Source organism: Labeo rohita, chromosome 25 (genome assembly GCF_022985175.1).
Source record: "Labeo rohita strain BAU-BD-2019 chromosome 25, IGBB_LRoh.1.0, whole genome shotgun sequence".
NCBI lineage: Eukaryota > Metazoa > Chordata > Actinopteri > Cypriniformes > Cyprinidae > Labeo > Labeo rohita.
In genome coordinates, this window is record NC_066893.1 from 22,375,751 (window position 1) to 22,396,385 (window position 20,635).

Genomic DNA, 20,635 nt, shown 5'->3' on the forward strand with positions numbered 1-20,635 from the left:
CCAGCTGCAGCGTTGGGAAACGTAGCAGAAAGGATTGGGTTTTAATTCTCGTGGTCAGTCGCTATGCTGTACGAATAGAGAGACAATTAGATTGAACTAATGTTCTGTGAACAGAGTCGAGATCTTTTGTTTTGAGATTCTGTATTGGATCTTTGTAAAGGCAAATTCTGAATGTGCTCTGTTTTTAGGTTAACCCTGGCTGTGTAAGATAACCGTTTAGCGAACTGCAATTGTTTTCGAGATTTGTTATGTATAAACTGCAAATTTGTTTTTCGTTTTGCAATAAACTGTTTTCTAGTTAGTTTCTGAACAACATCCAATTTTAACGTAAGAACGGTTACCGCCATTTGTAACTTTAATGTGAGAAGCTTCTGGTGTCATTGGCTTCTAAGTACGTAAGCAAATTTAATTTTACCCATACAAAAAGACTCCGTTATGCTGTTTTATATTACAAACTGGTAAACTGTTATCATGTTAGTAAATCTATTATCACAATGATAAACACACTTGTAGTGCGAATCGTTTTACTGTTTGCTGCATATCTACCTATATTTACCGTAGCTGCAAGATACGGTTGATATTAATAATAATAATGACTGGTAAACATTATGTCTCATTTTTTCGGGTCCGTTTTAACTGTCTTGGCATCTAGGAGAAACTCCATCAATGACATCATTCATGTAGGGCAAGGGTGAGGTTGGGCGAGAGCTCGAGAAGGGAAGAGGTGGCACGAGGAATGCTTTTGGACTGTTGAAACACACAAGCTCGGACTAAGTCTAAATATTTTGAGCAGGGTAAGTGATATTTAATATAATTCTCATGCTAATATTTTCTTACAGCTGTCATAGAAGTATTGCAAAAGATTTTTGAACATTTGTGCAACTACGCTTTTGTTATTGTTTTAATATATTCAGTATAAACAATATTTATACTTTTTATATATGTACATATATTCTATATACATCACTTGTGAAACATTTGCAAACGCTGTGATTTTTAAATGTTTTTAAAAATGTCTTTTCTGCTCACCAAGGCTGCATTTATGTGCTCAGAAATACAGAAAAACACTAATATTGTTATTATTAAAACTGTTTTCTGAATATATTGTAAATGTATTTTACTCCTGTGATGCAAAACTGAATTTTCAGCGTCATTACTCCAGTCCTTCAGAAATCATCATACTGGCTTTTCATTAATGTGCTGTTTTGTGTCTTTAATTTTAGTTTACTGTCGTTCGTTATCAGTCTCTTAGGTCAGGAAGGTTTTCTCATAATGAAGTGCTTCCTTGGACTTTTTCTGTTGGTCTGTTGTGTGACTCTTAGCTTAGGTAAGTTAATGCACATAACTATTGTTGGCTTAGTTTTATGTGGCTTTGGTCATGACCTCAGTGCTTTTTATTTGAAACAGGCGTTAAGCATTATGGAATCCGATTCTCCTCTGCAGGCTCGTCTCTTCGATGCTACAAGTGTGAGGATTACACCGGGGGACGATGCACAGTGCAGCAAGTTTGCTCTTATGAGGACGCATGTTTGTATCTTCATGAGAAAGGTTTGTGGATGAAGTTTTAGTATGCGGTGGTACAGATCCTCCTGAGACGGAGACAAAAAAGGTTTTGGCTTTTACATTTTTATTCATGTATACATTTTAAAACTTGTTTCAGTTTTATTTGTATTATATTGTATTATCAAACAAAGTGACATCTGCAAACAGGTGGCGCTAGACATTTTCCAAGATTTAACATCACTATTCTGACCCACTTTTGCAATAACTACTAACCAAATGATGTTTTGCGGTGTTGGGTAAGTTACTAAGTGTGTAGTGACTTTGTAAAACTAATATCAACTGTACTTTGCTAATTAATGTGTCTAAAAATAATCACTTACTTAATACTGTTTATTAATTTGTCCATCAAACAGTTTCTTTCAAATAAAATTCTTTCATATGAAGTTTTCAGTTTAATAAAGTTTTAGTGTTTTAGAGATAGAATGGTCTATACAACAGCCTTCAGATTTCTTAGTAATGAAGTCATACAAAATACTGAGATGTTTAAAGGGAAATGAAAATTAAGAAATGCTCTAAACACAGAACAATTTAAAAAAAAATATATATATATATATATATATATATATATATATATGTATTTATATATATTTTTTTCCCGTCTTCCTTACAGCTATTTCTTCTCATTTCTTTCTTATTTTCTAACTTACAGTTACAATAGTTACAAATGTTTTATATTCCCAAAACCTTCCCTTAAGAATATTCTTTTTTTTCCTAAAAATTTGAATTCCTGGGGAAAAAAATAACCTTGTAAAGTTATGATAACCTCCAACTTGTCCTAAATCCCCAACAAGGTAAGACTTTTAATGAATTTATTGTTAATGGGATTTTTAGTGTTTGTATGAATTCAGTTTACGCGATTGGTGCTTTTTAACAAAAAGGATAATTGTTTTAGCATATGTTAATACTTTCTAACTTGTTTTTTTTTTGTTTGTTTTTTTTAATATGCTTTATGCTTTAAAACATTAAAAAGTAATATATACTACCAGTCAAAAGTTTTTGAACAGTAAGATTTTTATTGTTTTTAAAGTAGTCTCTTCTGCTCACTAATCCTGCATTTATTTGATCCAAAGTCCAGCAAAAACAGTAACATTTTGAATAATTTTTGCTATTTAAAATATTTTATATTTTAAAATGTAATTTATTCCTGTGATTTCAAAGCTGACTTTTTAGCACCATTACTCCAGTCACATAATCCTTCAGAAATCATTCTAATATTCTGATTTGCTGCTTGAAAAACATTTAATATTATTATGTTGAAAACAGTTGAGCAGAATATTTTCAGGTTTCTTTGATGAATAGATAGTTCAGAAGAACAGCATTTATCTTACATACAAATATTTTGTAACATTATAAATATTTTTTATTATCACTATTGATCAATTTAAAGCATCCTTGCTAAATAAAAGTATTAATTTCTAGAAATTAATACTGTTTTAAATATTGATAATAATAATAATAATAATAAATGTTTCTTGAGCAGCAAATCAGCATATTAGAATTATTTAATATTTCAGCTTTAAAATCACAGGAGTAAGTTACATTTTAAAATATATTCAGATAGAAAACAGTTATTTTCAAAATATTTCAAAAAGTTTTTGCTGTACTTTGGATCAAATAAATACTTCTGTAAAAATCTTACTGTTGACTGGTAACTTTTGACTGGTAGTGTAAAACCATTTGCTTTGTTATGTTTCGTTTTCTAGTGCAGTGGCTTTTGTAATTTCTAAGTCACTTTTTATGTTTTATCCACCTTTTTCCTGAGTAACTGATGAGAGCCGCCATGATAGATTCTAACTTCCATTAGGATGCTCTTGTGTTCCCGTCTTCCATGTTAAAATTAGGTAAAAAGATAGTTTTATATAGTTTTATTGAAAAAAAATGTGCACAGGGTAAATCTGTGCGTTCATTTGGCTAGAAATGGCAGAAACCGGAAATGTACAGCATCTTTCCATTATGAGGCAGATGAGACTTCGGCGTTTAGGAAAAAGGTGGATAGAATAGAATGTTCTATTTTATTCTATTCACTAATTAACAGTTCTCATTTTCTAGGAGGGAAGACCATTCGCCGGTGCATTCGTTACACTGACTGTGATAACTCTCGTCTGTCCCAGAAGTTTCCGTCGATATCAGAATATACTTACAGGTGCTGCAACACCGACCTGTGTAACAGCGGACCAGCGACAGCAGCAAGCACGTGGATCTTATCTCTGCTGGCGGTGCTCACCAGCCTTTGGTCCTGCATGATTTCTCACTAGTGTCCTTAAAGGCTATTTCTTGCCATACCCTTTATGGATATCTATATATTTACAATGTAGCATTATTTGTGATTGTTTGGTTTTAACTAACCATTCGTATATCAAAAAGCACTGTTTGTTGTAAACTATTTTTAATCTAATACTATTGCTTTCTGACTTTTTATTTAAATCAATTTGATTTTATTTTGACTGATATTGCAGCAAAGTGTTTGATATTTTCATAAATTACCTTTGTATGTAGTACCTTTACATTAGTAAAATAACTAATTAAAAAAAAACTTGGTTTTCTGAATTTATAGTCCAGTTTCAAGCCACCTGCAATGCTTCAAGTGTCCATTCAGCACCGCGGACAGCTCCACTTCAGCTAGCCATTTAAATGCAGCACCTACAGTAACATCAATACTAAAATGACTAAAAAGTAGAAATATACTCAGTGAGTGGATCTGAAACAGCCGATTTTAAAATCTCCACCATCTGAACACAGATGGAACAGTTACACTCGCTGCAAAGTCTCTGAAAGTAAAGTCTGCCCAGCTGTTGGCCCCTAATCCTATGATATAACATGTCGTTTTCCGAAAAAAGTAAAGACGTTTTTAGGAATTCCTTCAGTCAGATATATAAAATGTCATATACTTTATTAAATACATGAAATACACTAAATAAATTAACCCACTGATATGTAAACAATTAAATCAACACGGAATGTGTTCTCTAATGGTCACATTTAAACAGGACACAAACATGAAGGAATGTGTGAGGGAATCAGGTCCTATAGTTTACAACACAATTGCACAAGCCCACACAATGTAAACACAATATGTCTAAACAACTATGATAGCCACATTAAAGGGATAGTCCACCCAAAATGTACAATTTACGCACTCTCGTATCTTTCCAAACTTGTATGACTGTCTTTCTACTGTGAAAGATATTTTCAAGAATGTTGATAACCAAGCAATTTTGGTTCCCATTGACTTCCATTGTACAATTAAAAATACAGTAGAGGTTAATGGGAACCTGAAACTGTTTGGTTACCAACATTCTTCAAAATATCTATTTTTTTTCACAGAAAACAGAGATTTGGAATGACATGAGGGTGAGTAAATCATAACAAACAGTTTCGGTTCCCATTGACCTCCAGTGTATTTTTTATTTGTACAATGGAAGTCAACGGGAACCAAAAATGTTTAGTTACCAACATTACTCAAAATATCATCTTTTATCACTTTTTTAGCCTTAGGACAGTGTAGAGAAGACAGGAAGTAAAGTGGGAGAGAGAGAGAGGTGAGTGGGATCGGGAAAGGTCCTCGAGCTGGGATTTGAACTCGGGACGGCCGTAGCGCAGAGAATGTTATTAAGTAAGTTTTGGTTCCCATTGACTTCCATTGTTTTGTTTTCATACTATGTTTGGTCATCAACATTCTTTAGAATATCTCCTTTTACATTCACCAGAAGAATAAAAGTCGTACAGGTTTGGAACGACAGGAGAGTGAGTAAATGAAGACCGCATTTTCATTTTTGGGTGGACTATCTCTTAAAAAAAAAAAAAGTAACGTAAACACTTCACATCTTATAAAACAAGATTTGAACACAAAGGCAAACAACTGGAATATTTTTAAAAGGGCTTACAGTATCAAAACCCAACATACAAACATATACAGCTGCCACATGTTTGCTTAGCGGCAGTTTAATTGAGGTATGTGCTATATTTAATTTGATGTGAATAAAAAACAAAGCTGTCGTGGATAGAAAAACAGTCTGTTAAATAGTTTGTACAGTGTTAAGATTATTGGTCATGTTTAATTTCACAATTTGACTGTATTGACTGAACTTCTATCCCACACAGCATGGTTTTTATTCTCACTGTACGAATTACAACGTCTAACCCAATTATGGTCCATATCTTGACTAGTAATGCCAAGACCACAATGTTCTGTTAAAACAATCCTAAAGTTCATTATATTGCTGGCAGAAAGGACAAAGAAGTTCTACAAGAAGTTCTCAGAGGTAATCGTAAACAATTCCACAGCTGTCCATGTTTTGACAGTTTACAAAACATGTGTAGTATAAAACCTATTTGAGACTATTATTTATAATATGCTTAACTATTAAAGGGATAGTTCAGCAAAAAGGAAAATACTGTAATTTCCTCACCCTCATGTTGTTCCAAACCCATAAGACTCTGGTTAATCTTCGAAACAACAATTAAGCTATTTTGAATGAAACCTGAATGATTTCTGTCTCTCCTTTGAGGTAACCAAAACTTAGAAGATCCAAAAATGTTATAAAGACACTGTAAATATACAAGTCTTATGAGTTTGGAGTAAATAATGACAGAACTATCCCTTTAAGCAAACTATTTACCAGTAACTGCTATGTTATTTCTACTTCCATACCTGCAAAACCAAATAAATGTTCTTGTTCTAATCGCTCATGTCCTCCACCGTCTCTTCTTCAATCTCTCTGCCTATTTCCTCAAGTTTCACCGTTTTCTTATGACCCTTCTTCTCCTCTTCCCTCTCCGCCGGCACGTACCAAGGCTTGGCTGCCGTGTCATCGCAGGCCCGGCCACCGCCCCTCCTGTACCCGCCTCGTCCGGCCCTCACCAGCCCCCAGCCTTGAGGTTTACCCTCATGGGGTCCGCTGTCTTGCACACCCCTGGTCTGATCCAGTTCCTTAGCGCTGAGGGCTGGCATTCGTACAGGGACGGTGTTTCCAAATTTGGAGTAGTCGACAGAGTAACGCCCATCTTCCTCCGTCATAATGGAGACGAAACGCCGACCCCACAAGATTTCCTCTGGCGTGTAGGATGTGCGGGCCTGCATTGTGATGCCGGTGGTCTCCACAACACCTGGTAGAACAGTTTTGTTTTCCGATTAGAAATTCCATTTTAAGTCAAAATGATTAAAGTAAAGAGAAGTGCACACTATTTACCTTCCAAAATGACAATGATCTCCAAGTCTTCGGTAGCCATTGACTGTGCTGAGACCTCGTACAGCGGACTTCCTCTGTCAATGGTGTGGCTGATTATAAGTGGAGAGACGAGGAATATGCCGTTGCTCCTGAGAGGATTTTCCACCTGGATATCGAGCTGACAGACAGGAATCACCTCACCCTCCGCGGTCACTGTCCGCCGAATCACCTGAGGAACAAAAGTCAAGATTAGGATTGAATCCAAGTTCTGGACAGAAGGCTCCAAAAGGGAGGGTTTCAAAGCAATTCCATAGAAAAACCAATTAGTGAGCAGTTCTGAAGAACGTTTAAAAAATGTAAAGAACATCCACAGAACCTTCAGTCCAATGGAAAAGTTCCATTTATGTTAAAAGTTCTTCATAGAACCATAGATGCCAATAAAGAACATCTGTTTTTCAGAGAGTTGAAGATCACCTGCAGTTGTATTGTGGCTGAGATGATCATGCTCTTCCTCAAATCCCCGACGCGGAACATAAACGTTGGTCGGCCGTTCCGTGGTGCAATGACTGCGTTACGAGAGAAGATGAGGGTTTCTGCTCTCCGGTTGGCTTGAGCCGTCTTCATGAACACGCAACCCAGCATGATAGCGTTGATGATCAGGCCCAAAATGTTCTGGATAATGAGGACTATGATGGCCAGCGGACATTCCTCTGTCACCATACGTCCTCCGAAACCAATAGTCACCTGATATTAGAGAAATTATTGATATTACAGATTCAGAAGGCTTTGCCATTTGGTCCTCGAAGGGATGCAGTCCCATCTAGATTGCTCCTTACCTGCACCTCAATGGAGAACAGAAAAGCAGACGTGAAGGAGTGAATGGAAGTGACACACGGCACAGGTCCGGGCTCGTTGGGATCTCGAGGCTCCAGATCGCCATGAGCGAACGCTAAGAGCCACCAAACCATGGCAAAGAGCATCCAGGAGCAGAGGAACGCCGAAGTGAAGATAAGCAGGGAATGCTGCCATTTCAGGTCCACCATGGTGGTGAAAACATCTTGGAGAAACCGGCCCTAAGAAGCAACAGAATCGAATCAATGAGCTGTAATGCATCTGTCGCCTAATAACTATGTTATGCTACAATATGTGAGTGAATTTAAACATTTGCTTGGACCAGAGTTCTGTGCAATGCACCTGTTCTCGTATATTCTTGTGGGCTACGTTACACGATCCGCTTTTGGTGATGAAACGTGCCCTCTGTGACTTTGGCCGGATGCGACTGGGTTGTGTGGCATCCTCGGCGAGTCGTGTCAGCAGGAAACCATCAGGCAAAAGGCCTTTGCGGGCCAACATTATGACAATCTGTGGCTGATTGGTGCTCCACACTACAAAAAGAACAAAAAAAAATGCAAATTAAATAAGTTAATTTTAAATTAAAAATTACATTAGCACTGAGGGGTTGTCTCTATAACCCCCTTTTTTTAAATAAATGTCAGGAAAAAAATATTATTATTATTATTCTACAGAATTGCTGCAAACTGCAAGCACTGAAGTATTCAAATCTTACATGTTTACTAAGATCATTTTATTATGTGTTGAAACACACAATAATATTTACACCAGTATATATATATATATATATTTTTTTTTTTTACAATATATAAAATACCAGTAAGTTTAATATACATAAAATCATCATTTAGTGGGTACTTGCAATTGGGAGGTGGCTGTCCTGAACCCTAACCCCTAAATTTCAACTTCTGAAAATTATATTGAAATAATTTTTACATTTTATTCCATTGCTGTTTTTAAAAAATGTGAAGTTTTGTAAAAAGTTAAGTTAAGTTTTTTTAAGTTAAGTTTAACTTAATAAGTCAATATAACCCTTCTAATTAAGTTATATATTACTGTGTTTCAGTAGTGATAAATTTGGGGAGAAGAAAAATATTCCAAAACTTTCTAAAAATACAATATGATAATTAACTGCACAATTAATAGAAATGTGTATCTTGAATATTAAACAATTTGCATGCAACATTTCCAGCTCTGAATTTTAACCATTTCTGTTGATTGGCTCATTTAGATTTCCATCAAGTTGAATTGCAGTTTCAACAAACTAATAAACTTAACGTGATGCATCTGTCTGTCATACATAAATGAAACAACAATGAGAATTATGTAATAGAACTAATAAATCAATACAACTTTAAAAAATGTTATATGTATTATTATATTTTATATTAAATTATAGCATTTGAATAAGTTTAATTGAAACTTTAATTAAAGGTTTGTCCCTTTTTGCTTAGTACATAATTTCAACTAAACTTCGCACATTTTTCTAACATAAAGCCGAATTGAAATGCCTTATAAGTCATGCAAAGCATTGTATCCGGTATAAATGTATACAAATCATACATTAAGAGGATTCAGCGGACAGGGGTGGATGTGATCATTTAACACAAGCACAAAATATCACAAAGCGAAATCCTGTTAAAACAACATTAAAACAGTTAATTATATTAAAAAAAAAAACACCATCTTAAAATCCCGCTTTATGTTGTTTTGCATCAAGGAATATACATATATATACTTCAAACATAGGGCAATAGAAAATATATTTGTTTAAAAGGGCACTTATACATGCAAATTTAATCAAATGTAATTATGCATCCGTTATTTTGCGATTCGCCGTTAAGATGACCGTACAATCAAGGTTATGCATTATAAAATAAAGATGCTTACCAGCACAACAATGACACGCGTTGTTTATTTCATATCAATGTCGTTAAAAAAATAACAATATTATTAACAGAACAAAATGTTTAAAGCAAACGTAAGCAGATGGCTGGCTAGGAAGCTTATGCAATCAGACAGAGTCCTTATGATAGAAAAATGAATGACCGGCGGACAAACATATCCCACAATCCTCAGCGACTGCTGCGGTACACTGTACGCTGGTTTGCACTTCGGCGGTTCGTTTCGAGACAAATGTGCGCTGGTTTACATTTGTCAACAATTTTATTCAACGTACACGTGTTGGTATTTGTTTTAAACGTCGTTTACAGTTACAACGAATAGTTTTTGTGGGTGTCCCGCGTGTTTTAGAGTGATTTTTCGTGGTTGTTAGCAGATTAGCTCTTTAAAGATGGCTGATCCATGGAATCGTGGTAAGTGACACGTAGCAGTTTTCTTTATAATATACAGTTGTGTTTTCATTTAAGCTGTTATATTAGTATATCCACATAATATTTCAATTTTATGATGCATTTCTGGTCTAAAAAATAACATTTGTTGATGTTGCCATTGCCAGTGCAAGTTAACATGAAAATGAAAGTGATCAGATATGAAATCATGTTGGTGTACTTTGTCAAATTGGCTTAATAATAGTGATTTTTGTGTAATTGACAGGACATGGTGCTGTGGATGACATGCTAGATGCTGAAAACAGGATGATGGCTGAGAATCTGGCTAGTAAAGTGTCTAGACTCAAATCTGTAAGTCGGACTCCCATATATAATGTCTTGAGATTGAGCCTTTTTGTTGCATTTTAATGTTTTTGGTCTCATTCACAGCTGGCGTATGATATTGACAAAGAGGCTGAGGAACAGAATACCTACTTGGATGGCATGGTCGGTTGGTTGGTGAAAGTTTAAAAGTGTTAATGTATGGGGTTCCATTTGTGCCAAAAAAGAGGCGACTGCTTTGTGCTTTGTACTACATTTGTCTTTGTCTACAGTTATTGTCTAATTATTCAGGTAAATCAGTATATGTTGACGTGCATGTTGTCTGTTGACGTCGTCTTAATCTGTCATCCTGTCGTCTTTTTCGCTGTTTTTTTTACTGTTGTCCTAACTGACGTTTTGTTCTGTCGACCTGTTCTGTCATCCTTACTGTCATCCTGTTCTGTCGTCTTATTCTGTCATCCTTACTGTCGTCTTATTCTGTCATCCTTACTGTCGTCCTGTTCTGTTGTCCTGTTCTGTCGTCTTATTCTGTCATGCTTACTGTCGTCCTGTTCTGTTGTCCTGTTCTGTCGTCTTATTCTGTCATGCTTACTGTCGTCCTGTTCTGTCGTCTTATTCTGTCATGCTTACTGTCGTCCTGTTCTGTCGTCTTATTCTGTCATGCTTACTGTCGTCCTGTTCTGTCATCTTATTCTGTCATGCTTACTGTCGTCTTATGCTGTCATCCTTATTGTCGTCCTGTTCTGTCGTCTTATTCTGTCATGCTTACTGTCGTCCTGTTCTGTCGTCCTGTTCTGTCGTCTTATTCTGTCATGCTTACTGTCGTCCTGTTCTGTCATCCTAACTGTCGTCTTGTTCTGTTGTCCTGTTCTGTCGTCTTATTCTGTCATGCTTATTGTCGTCCTGTTCTGTCATCCTAACTGTCGTCTTGTTCTGTTGTCCTGTTCTGTCGTCTTATTCTGTCATGCTTACTGTCGTCCTGTTTTGTCGTCTTATTCTGTCATCCTTACTGTCGTCCTGTTCTGTCATCCTAACTGTTGTCTTGTTCTGTTGTCCTGTTCTGTCGTCTTATTCTGTCATGCTTACTGTCGTCCTGTTCTGTCATCCTGTTTTGTCTGTCTCCTATTCTGTCATTCTTACTGTCGTCTTATTCTGTCATCCTTACTGTCGTCCTGTTCTGTCATCCTAACTGTTGTCTTGTTCTGTTGTCCTGTTCTGTCGTCTTATTCTGTCATGCTTACTGTCGTCCTGTTCTGTCGTCTTATTCTGTCATGCTTACTGTCGTTCCCTGTTCTGTCTTATTCTGTCATGCTTACTGTCGTCCTGTTCTGTATTCTGTCATGCTTACTGTCGTCTTGTTCTGTCATCTTATTCTGTCTGTTGTCCTGTTCTGTCGTCTTATTCTGTCATGCTTACTGTCGTCCTGTTCTGTCGTCTTATTCTGTCATGCTTACTGTCGTCTTGTTCTGTCGTCTTATTCTGTCATGCTTACTGTCGTCCTGTTCTGTCGTCCTGTTCTGTCCTGTTCTGTCTTATGTCTGTCATGTTCTGTCGTCTGTCTGTCATGTTCTGTCGTCTTGTTCTGTCGTCTTATTCTGTCATGCTTACTGTCATCCTGTTCTGTCATCCTAACTGTTGTCTTGTTCTGTTGTCCTGTTCTGTCGTCTTATTCTGTCATGCTTACTGTCGTCCTGTTTTGTCGTCTTATTCTGTCATCCTTACTGTCGTCTTATTCTGTCATCCTTACTGTCGTCCTGTTCTGTCATCCTAACTGTCGTCTTGTTCTGTCGTCTTATTCTGTCATCATCTTACTGTCGTCCTTACTGTTCTTATTCTGTCGTCTTATTCTGTCATGCTTACTGTCGTCTTGTTCTGTTGTCTTATTCTGTCATGCTTACTGTCGTCCTGTTCTGTCATCCTAACTGTCGTCTTGTTCTGTTGTCCTGTTCTGTCGTCTTATTCTGTCATGCTTACTGTCGTCCTGTTCTGTCGTCTTATTCTGTCATGCTTACTGTCGTCCTGTTCTGTTGTCCTGTTCTGTCGTCTTATTCTGTCATTCTTATTGTCTGTCCTTATTCTGTTCTGTCGTCTTATTCTGTCATGCTTACTGTTCTGTCTGTCATGTTCTGTCGTCTTATTCTGTCATGCTTACTGTCGTCCTGTTCTGTCATCCTAACTGTCGTCTTGTTCTGTTGTCCTGTTCTGTCGTCTTATTCTGTCATGCTTACTGTCGTCTTATTCTGTCATGCTTACTGTCGTCTTATTCTGTCATGCTTACTGTCGTCCTGTTCTGTCGTCTTATTCTGTCATGCTTACTGTCGTCCTGTTCTGTCATCCTAACTGTCGTCTTGTTCTGTTGTCCTGTTTTGTCGTCTTATTCTGTCATCCTTACTGTCGTCTTATTCTGTCATGCTTACTGTCGTCCTGTTCTGTTGTCCTGTTCTGTCGTCTTATTCTGTCATTCTTACTGTCGTCCTGTTCTGTCGTCTTATTCTGTCATGCTTACTGTCGTCCTGTTCTGTCATCCTAACTGTCGTCTTGTTCTGTTGTCCTGTTCTGTCGTCTTATTCTGTCATGCTTACTGTCGTCTTATTCTGTCATGCTTACTGTCGTCTTATTCTGTCATGCTTACTGTCGTCCTGTTCTGTCATCCTAACTGTCGTCTTGTTCTGTTGTACTGTTTTGTCGTCTTATTCTGTCATCCTTACTGTCGTCTTATTCTGTCATGCTTACTGTCGTCCTGTTCACCGCGGAACACCAGCCGCTTTCTGGATTTGCTGCTGCATGTCTATTGGTGGAATTACAGTAGGGAGACAAGAAGCGGCCAAAAAGCTGACGAACATCTATATTTCAGCGGTTAAAATTTAAATGTGCTAAAAAACAGGGGAAAAGTATTTACAAAACGTATATATATATTGTTCATTATAGAAGATACAATTATATTACTTTCGAATACATTACATCGTGAACACAGATAGAGACATGGTTGTTCAGAAAAAGAATTTATTGAAATGTTCATGGTAACTTTTAATAAGAAATTTTAATAATGCATGTAGAAAAAAAGGAGCAAACATTCAGTGTTAGAATGTATTTTAACAAACTTTATTTTTTTCAGAAAACTTTACAGTATAATGTATTCGAAAGTAATATAATTGTATCTTCTATAATGAACAATATATATATATATACGTTTTGTAAATACTTTTTCCCTGTTTTCTAGCACATTTAAATTTTAACCACTGAAATATAGATGTTCGTCAGCTTTTTGGCCGCTTCTTCTCCCTACCGTAATTCCACTAATAGACATGCAGCAAATCCAGATGGCGGCTGGTGTTCGCAGATGGCGGCTCACTTGACCGCGGTGAACAGGACGACAGTTAGGATGACAGAATAAGACAACAGTAAGGACGACAGAACAAGATGACAGAACAGGACGACAGAACAAAACGTCAGTTAGGACAACAGTAAAAAAACAGAAAAAGATGACAGGACAACAGATTAAGACGACGACAACATATACTGATTTACCTGAATAATTAGACAATAACTGCAGACAAAGACAAATGTGTAGTACAAAGTACAAAGCAGTCGCCTCTTTTTTTGCACAAATGGAACCCCATATTAATGTTATGTTTGCGATGTAGGGTGTAACTCATCATGTGTTTAACATCCTTGTTTACTCAGGACTCCAATTTTCTCAGCGCAACCGGCTTGTTGACTGGAAGCGTGAAGAGGTTTTCCACAATGGTGCGATCCGGCCGAGACAACAGAAAGATCTTGTGTTACGTGTCCATTGGTTTGGTTGTGGTCTTCTTCCTGCTGTATTATCTGGTGTCACGGCTCCAGAACTAATGGGTCGCTAATATTTTAGAGCAGTTTCTCAGTTCTATGAGAATATTTTTGGATGCTCTGTCTGATTCTCTCATGAGGAGATTTCAGTGATGTGTAAAGTGGATGTCTTTCCATTAATATAAATGAGGAAAGTATGTGGTTTGGGGATTTATTGCATTTAACTTTATTTAAGCAAACCCTTTGTTTACACTATCAAAAGTGGTCTATTCAGTGTCTATTTTTATTCATAATCGAAAGGAACATGCCATGGACCAATATTTGCCGTTTTATTTCAAATTAATTAAAAACATATTTTTGCAATTTCCATGCTTTATATTTTTATCATTGTAGATTATGTAAGAAAATGTAACTAATGCTTTTTTGATAATTATGTACATTAAAATGATTTTAATGCAAATACTTCTGTTGTGATTTGCTTTTCTATTTTTATATGCTGTTTGTTTAAACATATTTTGGATATATCTGATTCTCAAAATCATTTGTGACATAAAATAACATTTATTTTTGTAAATTAAATAATTTACTATAATCTCCTGCCATGTTTCCTGTCATCTGATTGATATTTCATACTTTTCTAGAAAGTAAAAGTTGTATTATTTTAGTATAAAAAAGTAAAATTGTAAAATATTATTACAACTTAAAATAACTGTTTTGTATTTTAATATACTGTAAAATATATTTCTGAATTTTCAGCTTCATTACTCCAGTCTTCAGTGTCACATGATTCTTCAGAAATCATCATTTTTTATTTATTTATTTATTTATTTTTTTTTTTTTTGGTGCCTGTGATCCTTTTTATTCTGAAAAAAGTAAGTTAAAAAGTACAGCATTTATTTTAAATAGATATCTCTGCTAAATGAAAGTATTAATTTCTATCAAAAAATGAAAGAAAAAAAAATTACTGACCCCAAACTTTTGCACAGTAGTTTATACTGTTAGAAAAGATTTCTATTTTAAATAAATGCTGTTCTTTTTGACATTTTATGTATCAAATAATCCTGAAAAAAATTTCACAGGTTCCAAAAAAAATATTAAGCAGATAAATGTTTTCAACACTAATAATAAATCAGCATATTAGAATGATGTCTGAAGAATCATTTGACACTGAAGACTGGAGTAATGACTAAAGAAAATTCAGCTTTGCATCACAGAAATAAATTATATTTTAAGTACATTAAAATTAAAAAACACGTAATTTTAAATTAAAATAATATTTCAAAATTTACTATTTTTCTGAGTTTTAATAAAACAAATAAAGCCTTGATGAGCATAAAAAACTTTAATAAAGATTAAAAGTCTTACTGATCCCAAACTTTTGAACAACCGTGTTCATTAGCGTAAAACATACTTTATCACTTTCACCACCAGAACACATAAGCAAACATTTTTAGATTTGTTTTTAAATATTTTATCTTATGGTTCAATAAACTCCATCATTTCAAAATTCAAATTTATTTCTGCTTAATATATTTTTCAAAATGCCGCTGTTCTACTCCAGTCCGCGAGGTGGCGGTGCAGCTCACAGTGAGTGTGTGAACCACACCCTGTTTCTCTCGAAGAAGACCATTAAAGATTTTCAAGACAGCGGCAGCAAACGGTCAGTTAACCATCTTGTCTGACGGCTCTCTGAGGGCGAATAAAACCAAGCGTTTCGTTTTTGTCTTTTGTTTTCTTTTGTTTTTGTTGCATTTAATTTGTCCTGATGTCTGGTGAAGTGGAGGCGAGCACAGAGGAGCAGCAGGTTTGCTTTTTCAAACACGTTTTATATGAGGCCATTCCGCATCTGACAATGTGAATGTGTTGATTCAGAAACGGAAGCCTCATTTGAACTTAATGTTAAAATAATAACAATATAAAAATAAATCTGCCAAGTTTATAGCTGGTAAACAACATAAAACAACCTTTCTACTTAAGTTATTTTATAGGTTTTTCAAACAGTGTATGTGTTTGCAGAGACTTTTTACAGACTGCATGCGTAACGTAACGTAAAATATTACTTCTGCATATAAAACGATGAACTTTAACTATACACTACCAGTCAAAAGTTTTTGAACACTAAGATTTTTAATGTTTTTTAAAATAAGTCTCTTCAGCTAACCCAAGTCTGCATTTATTTGATCCACAGTACAGCAAAAACAGTAAAACAGTAAAAAACTGAAATATTTTTGTTGTTTGAAATAACTGCTTTCTATTTTAATATATTTAAAAATGTAATTTATTCCTGTAGTCATAGTTAAATTCAGCATTACTTCAGTCTTATGTGTCACATGATCCCTCAGAAATCATTCTAATATGCTGATTTGGTGTTCAAGAATTGTTATTATTATTATTATTATTATTATTATTATTATTATTATTATTATTTAGAACAGTTGAGTACTTTTTTCTGGATTCTTTGAATAGAAAGATCCAAAGATCAGTATTTATCTAAAATTTCAACTTTTTTTTTTTTTTTTTTTTTTTTTTTTTGGAAAAAAAAATAGAAATTAATACTTTTAACTTTTATTTATCAAAAGTAATTATGAAGACATTTCTAATGTTACAAAGATTTTTATTTCAAATAAATGCTGTTGTTCTAAACTTTCTACTCATCAAAGAAACTTGAAAAAATTCTACTCTGCTGTTTTTTTAACATAATAATAAAAAAATAAATATTTTTTGAGCAGCAAATCAGAATATTAGAATGATTTCTAAATGATCATGCTAAAATCAGCATTGAAATCGCTGGAATAAATTACATCTTTAAATATATTCAAAAAGAAAACAGTTATTTTAAAATAGTAAAAATATTTTATTTTTATTATATTATATATATATATATATATTTTTTTTTTTTGCTGTGCTTTGAATCAAATAAATGCAGGCTTTGTGAGCAATAGAGACTTCTTAAAAAAAAAAAAAATCGTACTATTCAAAAACTTTTGACTGGTAGTGTAGCTTAACAATTTGACATGACTTAAGGGAAAAAAAAAAGACTTTCTAGACTGCATCAGTCTGCCTCCTGTGGCTAAGAATATGTTTTCAAATGGTTTTCATCCCACATCCTATGTAGGAGATGCAGGACACTGTTGTAAGTCCAGAAAAGGCTGAGGAGGCCAAACTAAAGGCCCGATACCCCCATCTCGGGACCAGGCCCGGTGGGTCAGATCTTTTGCGAAAAAGACTACAAAAAGGGGTATGTTTCTGAAAGGGATTTTTATGTATTTATTTATTTATTTTATTTAATCGAGCCCATTAATTGCTAATAATGAACATTCTTATTCCTTGCAGCAAAAGTACTTCGACTCGGGTGACTATAACATGGCCAAAGCCAAGATGAAAAACAAGCAGCTCCCGACAGCGGCGGCAGAGAAGACGGAGATAACCGGAGACCACATTCCCACCCCTCAGGACCTGCCGCAGCGAAAACAGTCTCTGGTGGCCAGCAAACTTGCTGTCTAGTGCCATTCCTGCTGTCTTCATCTCCATTGTTCCCTCAAACGTTTTGTTTCTTTTGCTGTCTTTTCTTACTCTCTTTGTCTCCACCCTGTAGAAACACTCTCAATATGACGTTTTGATAAATAAGGGTATGTACTGATGACTGCTGCTACCATTGCACTTGGGTTTAACCATACAGCGACATCGATACCAAGGTTTAAACATGGTAATCTGGCCCATAAAGTTTTTTATGGGTTTTACACTTTTTTTCCCATCACTTTTGATCATCTTTTTCTGCTTGTCTTGAAATAAGACCTGCATGAATTGATCAAATGAACTAGACTTGAAATAATCACATCTGCCTCTTTTGCCAAAACTGTGCCTCATGGAAAACACAAAAGGCCTCGGAGATGTTAGCTGACTGAGCTGAAGAATATGTAAGAGTTCATTGAGATTTGCTGTTTGCCTCCTATTTGTTAATTATGAAAATGGTCTTAAAACTGTCAGTTTCTCTCGGGCAGCGTTTGTTAGCCCACACTGAGGAGAGTGTTGACTCTTCGCTGGGTTCTCTAGGTTGTGCTGTCAACACTTGAAGCGGTTTATCTGAGCTGTACAAACGTTTACTGTCACAACTGTGCCATTTGTTTTGTAAATAAACTAGTTTTGCACATGTGCTCTGTGACCGAGTACTTGTTTTTAAGCTATGCAACACAGACAGTAAATTTGCTGTTGAAAAACTACAATTATTTTAAAGCTGTAGTCTGTAACTTTTTTTTCTTCTTCTTCTTTTTTTGCAAAATTTACAAAATGCATATAATAAGCTAGTAAATCATTAATCTGTTTTTTAAAACTGTTTATGGCTTATCCTGAATCACTGCAGTACACCTAGTAAACCAATGGGAGAGACTTGACTTCCCATCGAGTTTCGTTAAGCTTGTCTAACAGGTGCTCAAACTTTGTCTGCCAATATTTTTTTTTGTAATACCCAAATGTTCTTGTAGACACTTGTGTCACTTCGGACCGAGACCAAGTGCCCAAGCTCTGTTGTTTTTTCCTGTGACATCAGATTGAGCTCTTATATAGTGTTCTGAGCTTAGTGAAGAAATCTCATTTCGTTTAGGAGTTATAGACATTTTACTAAAAGTGGACCTGCCCCTTTCGAACATTTTGGTGTCCCTTTGTGACTTTTTTTTTTTTTTGATAATTATTGATATTCACTATCCAGAGAATCTTTCTGCACTGGTTTGGCTCTGATCCGACAAAAGTAGGTTTTTCAAAAAATGCGAAATACCCAAAAATTAAAATCTGAGGCGTGCGTTTTGTCCAACGACATAAGACACTTGGGCCTGTGACTGATGGTTTAGGAGTTATGAGCGAATTTGTACTTTTGATCACTGTAGCGCCACCATCAGGCAGACTGGGGCGAGCCTGTGTCATGTTGTAGACAATGTGAGTATTACCATCCCTCCAAGTTTCAAGTCTCTACGACTTACGGGTTGGTCTGGATGATCAATTTTACTTGGAGATAGCTAATTTGTGACCATTCTAACAATTACAATAGGGTTTCAGCGCTATGCGTCTGAAGCCGTTATAATATGATAAGACACATTATTTTGCACTATCAAGCAGGAAAACAAGCCGTTTTGTACAGCTAAAAATAGCTGGACGCGGATGACACCGGAAGTCAGACCCATAAAAACAGAAGCAGTAGCTCCGGCTACAATGTTCTTTCGCAAGAAGACTAGAGCACCAAAAGTTACGGACTGCCGCTTTAATTATCTTGACAAACCCTGGTGAAAAAACCAGCATATGCTGGTAGGTATGTTTTGATGCTGGGATGCTGGGATTATAATTTAACTAAGGCTTGAATCAAGTTTGTCTAGAAATAAAGAGCGAATTTCTGCAAACATTATTGCAAAATGACGCCACAATGCTAGTCTCCATTAAATTCCCTGGTGAAAAAAACAGTATATGCTGGTAGGTATGTTTTGATGCTGGGATGCTGGTTAGGTAGGTTTTGATGCTGGTTAAAACTGGTCCTTAGCTGGTTTATGCTGGTCATGTTGCTGGTCAAGGACCAGCATCAACCAGCTAAGGACCAGAATAAACCAGCATCAAAACATACCTAACCAGCATATACTGTTTTTTTCACCAGGGAATATAATGGAGACTAACATTGTGGCGTGCAATAACGTTTGGTGAAATTCGCCCTTAATGTCTAGACAAACTTGATCCAAGCCTTAGTTAAATTATAATTAACCACCTTTCAGTTATTTAGTATGAATTATTCACTAACTTAATTTTCATGTAATACCAATAACCAGCATGCATTTGAAGTATGCATTGTTTTTAGTACATCTGGGTGGAGTGCAGTAACTCACTGTTTCCACGCCATTCGTTGCCATGGTGGCTTTTTATTTTGTTCTGTAATATTCTATTACCAAAGGCAAGATGATGAACAAACAGCTGCTGTGCAGCAGAGATGACAGATATACAAATAACCAATTCACATTTGGAGAGACATACATTATGTATGACTCTGTTTCCACGCTATTATTCTTAGTGTTTTTTTTGTTGTTGTTGTTGTTTTTTTTTTTTCAGGTGACTATGGCAAAAGCAAAAAATTATGGCCATCCAGTCCTTACATCAGCGGCAGAAAATACGAGTATAAACAAATTTGTAGTAGGCAAATAAGTTCAATATCATTTTCTACGTTAGTAGAAAAAGCGCAGTAACTCAGAATTGCAACAAGACGGCACTGTTTCCACGTCTTTCATTGCCACGGCGGCTTTTTTCCCCCTCTTCAGCTTCACGACAAAAGCAGTAGAGAAGACGGCGATATAAATATAAATAATTACTATATATGTGGTGTATCTTAGATTTGGTAAAACATTAAAAAAGCAAATAAATTGTACCACAGTCTAGAAAACAAAAATAAACGCAATGGATTGTACATATACCCGGCTTACTTGAAACTGGGAAGGATGATTCGCAGAGAAATACAACAAGCAGAAAGAGTGAATATAAAACATGAAAAGGGCGGGGCACGGTGGCCCGGAAGTTAAATTTAAATAATATTTTACTTTTATTAGTACTATTATTTTTTAAAACAACAAACATACAAGGGCAATATCATATAAATGACATCAAAACAAATACAATAATATCCAA

General features: G+C 35.6%; 3 protein-coding genes across 3 annotated transcripts; 2 read left to right on the forward strand and 1 right to left on the reverse strand.

The window, feature by feature from the left end:
• Positions 1 to 5,499: 5,499 nt before the first annotated feature.
• kcnj11l (potassium inwardly rectifying channel subfamily J member 11, like) lies at positions 5,500 to 9,624 on the reverse strand. Its single transcript, XM_051099234.1, has 6 exons — positions 9,474 to 9,624; positions 7,926 to 8,116; positions 7,568 to 7,804; positions 7,206 to 7,475; positions 6,753 to 6,960; positions 5,500 to 6,669 (listed from the first exon to the last, which is right to left on the reverse strand). Exons 2-6 carry the CDS (start codon positions 8,082 to 8,084, stop codon positions 6,242 to 6,244), a joined length of 1,302 nt encoding a protein of 433 aa, XP_050955191.1. The 5' UTR covers positions 8,085 to 8,116; positions 9,474 to 9,624; the 3' UTR covers positions 5,500 to 6,241.
• Positions 9,625 to 9,660: 36 nt separating this feature from the next.
• On the forward strand, positions 9,661 to 14,429 carry bet1l (Bet1 golgi vesicular membrane trafficking protein-like). The gene is made up of 4 exons (XM_051099254.1): positions 9,661 to 9,898; positions 10,140 to 10,225; positions 10,304 to 10,360; positions 13,880 to 14,429. The coding sequence occupies exons 1-4, from the start codon at positions 9,877 to 9,879 to the stop codon at positions 14,045 to 14,047; spliced, it is 333 nt and encodes a 110-aa protein (XP_050955211.1). The 5' UTR covers positions 9,661 to 9,876; the 3' UTR covers positions 14,048 to 14,429.
• Positions 14,430 to 15,604: 1,175 nt separating this feature from the next.
• On the forward strand, positions 15,605 to 18,137 carry arpp19b (cAMP-regulated phosphoprotein 19b). The gene is made up of 3 exons (XM_051099255.1): positions 15,605 to 15,788; positions 17,100 to 17,222; positions 17,318 to 18,137. Exons 1-3 carry the CDS (start codon positions 15,750 to 15,752, stop codon positions 17,486 to 17,488), a joined length of 333 nt encoding a protein of 110 aa, XP_050955212.1. The 5' UTR covers positions 15,605 to 15,749; the 3' UTR covers positions 17,489 to 18,137.
• Positions 18,138 to 20,635: the final 2,498 nt, after the last annotated feature.